Raw genomic sequence first — 6,553 nt, 5'->3', positions numbered from 1 at the left:
AAGCCATGAGAGTAGAGATCTGGCATTAGACGATGTGGAGGGGTAAGGAGTTTGACTTGATTCAGCTGACTCACTAGACTTACCACGTTGTTTACTAAGATACACCACAAAGATGTGTCATTTAAAATGTGACATGACAAAATCACTTTTTAGGCCCCAGAAGGTCATCTGGCATGGCTCCACCACCCATGGTGTCCGTCTTGTGGATAAGTACTGTGAAGCATGGCGAACTGCAGACATGGCAGTCACGGGATTTGCCTCCCCACTGAGCACCGGGAAGATTCTGGACCAGACGCCGTATAGCTGCGCTAATAGGCTAATTGTTCTGTGTATTGAGAACAGTTTCATGACAGATGCTAGGAAGTAATGACCTTCTGATGATTCTTAGAGAGTTTCCCAGTTTTTCTTATGTGAAGAGTTGACACTGAAATCTAAAATGTCTAAGTGTTGTAAATATTACAATTTTTTAATTACACATTTCATCACAAGAACAACCAAAGAAAACGTACCTCAATACACTCAAAACTAAAGACATAAAGGACTCAGCTCAAAGGCAAAATCTGATTCATATATTGGTGCTAGATTCTGCAGGAAACCCTGTGCAGTGTAAACATCCCAAATCAGGTTAAGGGCAAAGCAAGAAGAGAGACCATGGCATTTGCCCGCTGCAGCCTTCAGAAATTAATTTCCTCCTCTTAAGCATGGTTGTTGAGTGTAGGATGCCCTTCATGTTTTCTTACAAAGTCGGTGTTTAGAAACGTTACCCCTTTCTAAGTTATGTGCAAACTGAATGCTTTATTATTTCACGTCTACCCACCACCTACAGCTGTTGTTCATACAGAGAAACGGAACTGCTCAAATGATCCTGTTTGTATTTTCTTACTGTATCAGACTTTAATATGTTTTTCTCTAAAATATTATTGCTGTAGGAGTTTTATATTTTTACCCAGTTGTATTTTAGTATGACATCTGTTTATATAATTCTGACTTACTGGAAAAGTTGAAACTCTAAATTATCTGAAATTAGAAGAGAAATAACACATAATTACTACCTTCCCCTTAGCATCCTCCTCCCTACCCCCCCACCCATGATTTTATGGCTTCTATTTGGCAATTCTTGATTTTTAACTGCAGCTGAAGCAGGTTCATAGGGATGAATTAAAAAAAAAAAACAAACACATATCTTCATGCTGTATACTTCGATTTTGTTTTCCAAGTAAGTGAACATAAAAACATCTTTTCCAGGTGCTTTCTTCTGTCTGACTTTTTCACCCTCATCCCTTTATTCTCTGCCATTGATGTGGAAGTGACCTGGGGTGGGTTTGTTAATCCTCTCATAGCCACTTGGGCTAACCCTCAGGTGATGATCAAAGAAATGAAGATCTTCCCATCATGCTCTTCTGCTCCCACCTGTTGTCTCCCCCCTCCCACAGTGGGGGCAGCATGGAAGAGCAGAAGCCTTGCAGAGTGGAAAGGGGATCTGCTGTGATTCTGTCACAGTCTGGGTGCCTGATTGTTGGCGCATCTGCTCTGTCTCTCAAGGAAGTGGAGATAAAACAAGTACAATGTCAGCCTCAGTTGTTAAACACCATACTTATTAGAGGTCTCATTTTTTTGTTGGTTTGTTGAGACAGGGTCTCATTATGTAGCTCATGCTGGCCTTAAATGCATGATCCTCCTACCTCAACCTCCCAGGAGCTGGGAATATGGATATGAACTGCTGCGCCTCACTTTTCATAAAATCTGCAAAGTTGGTGCAGTATTTTTATCTCAATTTTATAAACAAAGGGAGAAAAGTGAGGCTCAAGAACTTATGTGGTCTAGGTTGCATAGCTGGTAAGGATGGGGTTACTTTCAGACTCAGGGTCTGTCTCACTCCAAGGCCCAGCATCTTTCCAAGGAATCATGGTGCAAGCTGCCTGCTCAGTCCTTCCCACTTTGAAGTGTGTGACTCTTTGGCTCTGGTTTCACTCTTAGGAGAAACATAGTCACCAGGCAAAAGGCATGCTGAGATACTTCCTCCCCTTCAGCTGGCTGGCCCAGGAACTCAGCCAAGTGAATTCACTCTCGTAGTCCTTAAAGTAGGAAGGAAATTGGGGACAACAGTAAGGGCCTCCCAGACCTCTGCTTAGGAACTTCACACATGGAAGAGCAATGAGACTTTTTCTCATGAGTCATGGGGTAACAACAGCTACAATTGGAAAGCCCCAGAGATGGATGTCTGGGGATCGGACTGTCCAGTTGAGTTCCTGCCTTTGCCTCCCAGTCTCCTTCATGCACCAGTGGAGGTGTAAGCAACCCTTGCAGAGGAGGCCCTGAGCCAACCCAGCACTATTCATACCCAGAATGATGGTCAAATCCTGAGCCGCTGAACATTAGATTCCACATGCCAAAGGCCACTGGCCCGGAGTCTTGGTTGCTTATGCAAGCCACGTAGGGTCCTCTGCTGGGATGTATTGCTCAGGCTGTATCCCACCTCTGAAAAAATTTAATCACTAGGTCTGAGCTGATCCTTTCTAATCTCTCTGTGATATTGCCCATTTCCCTGAACCTGCTTACCTTTTCTCATATATCTCCTTTTGAATATTTAGTAGGTTTTGAGTTTGAATCTTATCACAATGGCTGACAGGTTTTCCAGCCTTTACTCTTCTCCTTTGCCTGGACTTCTTAAATGCATCTGAAAGCTAGGAAGCCAACTAGCACAATCAGGCATGACATGCGAAGGAAGATTTGGCATGAGATTAGCTAATCTTTGTAGTGCTAGAGATCTTTGGAGTTCCTGCTATGAGTTGACATTGCAGGCTCTCAATCTGAAGGCTGCATTTCCCATCCAGTGACAAACCAGTAGGACAGAAAAGGCTGCCAACCCATGTCAGGGGCCAGGGCCATGAAGAGGCAGACTTGGGAAGGACAAAGGGATTGGGAAGCTATTAGGTGGGGGTCAGAAAGCACAAAGGAGAGGACCGAGGAAAATCTCCCAGCCAACATGGAGGTGACCACACAGTATGGCCTGAAGCAGAAACAAGAAAACAAAGAAAATGGACCTCAAGAGCCATCCTTGGATTTCCCGTATACGTGTGGACTTCATCTGGCTTTAATTATGCAGGAGATACAGAATTCTGGGAACTGCCGGCAACACCCCAATACAGCTTAGTATTAGTCAAGACATTGTATTAGTCAATAAAGGAAACATAGTCATATTAATACCCTCCTAAGCAATGTATTCATGAGTCCAGGGAGAAAGAACACAGAGTCATGAGACCAGGGAGAGAGCACAGAGACCCAAGGAATGTAGAGCAGGGCAATTTAGCCCGTTCTATGTGTATGTCTGTGTCTACCTATCTGCCTTGCTTGCCTACTTGTGCTTTTCTCAGTATATGGCTTCAAGCAAAGACAAGAGTCTTCACGTGGCAGGTGTGTCTACAGACAACTCCAGGCGTGTTTTACTCTATATAGCTCACCATCCCAGGGGATGGCCTCAGAGGGAAGAAAAGACTTCCTTTCCCCTCCGGGGTTGCATCAGTTCCTGGAAAGAACTCTAATTGGTCTACTTGTGTTGTGTTGTGTTGTGTTGTGTTGTGTGCCCATAACTGATTGGCAGCCTCACCAGAGATGCCGCATACAGAAGAAACAACCCTTCACCAAAAATGCTGGGGTTTTGCAATGACCAAAGAATGAGACCACAAAAAGTTGAGAGGACCAAAATATTAGATTCTGCTACACTTGAGAGCAGGGACTCTCAAGTGTGGGTGTGGGGGTGTCCTATGACAGGCAGAGGTGAGATTATACTGGCCTTGGATTCTAGGAAAGGCAGTTAGACTTTATCGCACACCTGGTGGTGCACTTTGGGAAGATTTTAAGAAGGTGAGAGATGGCATCAGATCCATGTTTGAGAAAGACCAAGCATGTCACTTGTTTACGCATTCATGCCTTCAGAAATATTTGCCGAATGGTTATTTTGTACCTAGGACCATGTTTGGAGGTACAAAGACAAATGATGCCTCCACTTTTCAAACTCCCAAGCCCATTGTAATGGCACAAACCATCCCAAATCTCACTTATTCCCACTCCTCCAGTGCCTCAGGAGCGCTACAGTAGAGCCAAACATATGCATAATATGCATACAGGCCTTGCTGACCTAGCAGCTAGAGGAGGAAATTTCTGGTTGTTGCCCGAGCTTTTTGGTCACCAGGACACCACTGAACCTCTTAGAAGCTCTTTGTGAGTGCCTCTCTGATTCCCTTTTGCCTTCTACCTTGTATTACAATTTGCGTGGTAGTCAAGTATAGAGAGTTCTTCACCTGAATTTGAATTTTTGGCTCTGCCACCTGCTAGTTTTGCAATCATAGACAAGTTACTGAAAATTTCCAAGTTACTAAAAATAATCCCCGACACTCACTTGACTTTTCCTGCAGCTCAGTGTCTTCGTCTGTACAATGAAGTTATTGAAACTGCTCTCCATTGAGCTAACTTTCTAGAAGGACTGGGAGTGAAGCTCTGGCCCTGAGTAAGCATCCTATTTTCTTCATTATCCTTAGTTCTCCAGGTATCTCCCAGGTGGAGGTGGAGGTTCTTTCTCCAGGCTTATTTATGGTGTCTTGTAGTTTGCCCGGTTTCTCTTGCCCTCTCCAAGACCAGCACTTTGATTCAACTCTCCACCACTGGTTTAGTGCTACCTGCTGTTAGTCAATATCTACTGTCCCATGTCCTAAATAGTCTAGCTCTCCTGCCCCTTTGCTCACTTTCAGCGTAATCCAACAATTAAAATATCGTTATCTGGATCAGTAGGGCTCCAAGATTCAGACTTAACACTAGAGCTAGATTTCTTCTGATTAATGGGAACATGTGCCGCAATGACTGTTCAGTGGACTTACCGCCCCCTTATTTAAGCTTGCTCAGGACCTCGAGTTCCCAGAAGAAGCCAGAGTGCCCGGATGTCTGAGCTTTTGGTAAAAGGAATTATCTACCCTCCCCTCCTTGCATATTTGTTCATTTTCTTCTGTTGTTTCTCTCAATGAATGGCACCACTATACAATCAGGCTTGAGAATCATTTCCTTGTTCATTCACTATAGTTTTTAATGTTTTATTTTTATCTGACACATGGTGTCTTAGTTACTTTTCTCATTGTTGAAACAGAATACCTGACACCCAAAGTTAAGGGAGAAAACATTTATTTCAGCTCACAGTTTGTAGAGCTTTCAGTCCATAGTCAGCTGTCTCCATGGCAGAGGGGCATCGCAGAGAAGAAACAGTCCATGGGAAAGCATGGTAGGCAGAAGGCAGCAAGCAGCAAAGTAGGAAAGCAGCTTCTTTCTGTTCCTTTATATTCTGCATCCAGGGCGGGGCACTCTTAATCCCAGCACCACACACCCTAATCAGCTACCTTTACAATCTTCTGCCTGTGCTCACATGAGGCTTTGGGGGAACATCTACATACAAGCCATGACACATGGTATTATATGTATTTATGTGATACAGTATGACATTTCAATATGTTAAAACAATGTGTGGTGATCACATTGGGGTAACTGGCAGTTTCATCACCTCACACATTTATCATTTCTTTGTGCTGGGAATACTCAGAATCCTCTCTACTAGCTTGTTCATTTAACAAATATCAACAGAGTGCCTCTTTAGTAATAAGAAAACAGTAAGAAGAAACCATAAATCAAGTGGTAGGAAGTTCAGCAAAACTGGAATGTTTCCATGATGACCATTTTGATTTTTAAATAGCAATTTTTAAAGAATATTCTGGAGCACTCTTGCAGTGTGTGGTAGTCTTCCTCTCAGACAACGTGGTGCTGGCTCCTCTACAGCACAGCTGCTCACACCTCCCTGCCGATCTCCTGGGCTCCTGCTTCTCTCTTCCACTGCATTTTCCCCACTCAGAGAGATCACTTTCTGAAAAGCCTGCCACACTCAGAGTTTTGACTTGGGTTCCCTTTTAGATGGGGATTCATTTGCAAGCAGTTTCATGAAAGGTGATTTCAGGAAATACTGGAGAAGTGAGATGAGGGAGGGAAGACAAACTTTAAAGGGTGCATCTAGTTACCGCTGTAGGCAACTGGAGCATGCTCTCCTTTTAAGAGCTCTGGGACCAGTGCATTCTGGTATCTGAGAGTTTCCAACTCAGGGAATGAGGGTATCATTCCTCATCAGAGAGGGTATCATTCCTCATCTGAGAGTTTCCAACTCAGGGAATGAGGGTATCATCCTCACACCAATCCTCATCAGTCATTAAAAAGCAGGAAAGGGTGGGGCACTATGTCTAATTCCGATGCACAGGTTACCAGGACAAGCTCTCAGGCAGAGATGTGAGTAGAATTTGGAGGTCTGTGGGTGAGGCACCCTAAAGTCTACTGTATCAGATCTGGCTCAGCCTAATAGGAAGCCACCCAGGTTTGATTTCCAGATAACAATGTGAACTTAACAACAATTTCCTTTCATGATAAAAACAAGAAGAGGAAAAAGAGGAGGAGATAGAAGACCTCTCATGCACCGTTAAAAAAAGGCAGAACATCAACTAATCAGAGCTCTTGAGGGCTTTCTGGG

At 43.8% G+C, this 6,553-nt stretch overlaps 1 protein-coding gene across 1 annotated transcript in view; it reads left to right on the top strand.

Annotated features, from left to right (window-relative positions):
• The window catches only part of Col15a1 (collagen, type XV, alpha 1), a 110,579-nt gene extending 109,330 nt beyond the window's left edge, over positions 1–1,249 (top strand). The window contains exon 41 of the mRNA XM_005382825.2: positions 154–1,249. Coding sequence (XP_005382882.1) covers positions 154–367 — 214 coding nt within the window. The 3' untranslated portion in view covers positions 368–1,249. The remainder of the gene's footprint in view (positions 1–153) is intronic.
• Positions 1,250–6,553: the final 5,304 nt, after the last annotated feature.

The sequence above is a fragment of the Chinchilla lanigera genome, unplaced genomic scaffold, assembly GCF_000276665.1.
Source record: "Chinchilla lanigera isolate Chin_1 unplaced genomic scaffold, ChiLan1.0 scaffold00018, whole genome shotgun sequence".
Taxonomy (NCBI): domain Eukaryota; kingdom Metazoa; phylum Chordata; class Mammalia; order Rodentia; family Chinchillidae; genus Chinchilla; species Chinchilla lanigera.
The sequence above is the reverse complement of the archived record's forward strand: the minus strand, read 5'-3'. Positions and strand labels throughout refer to the sequence as shown.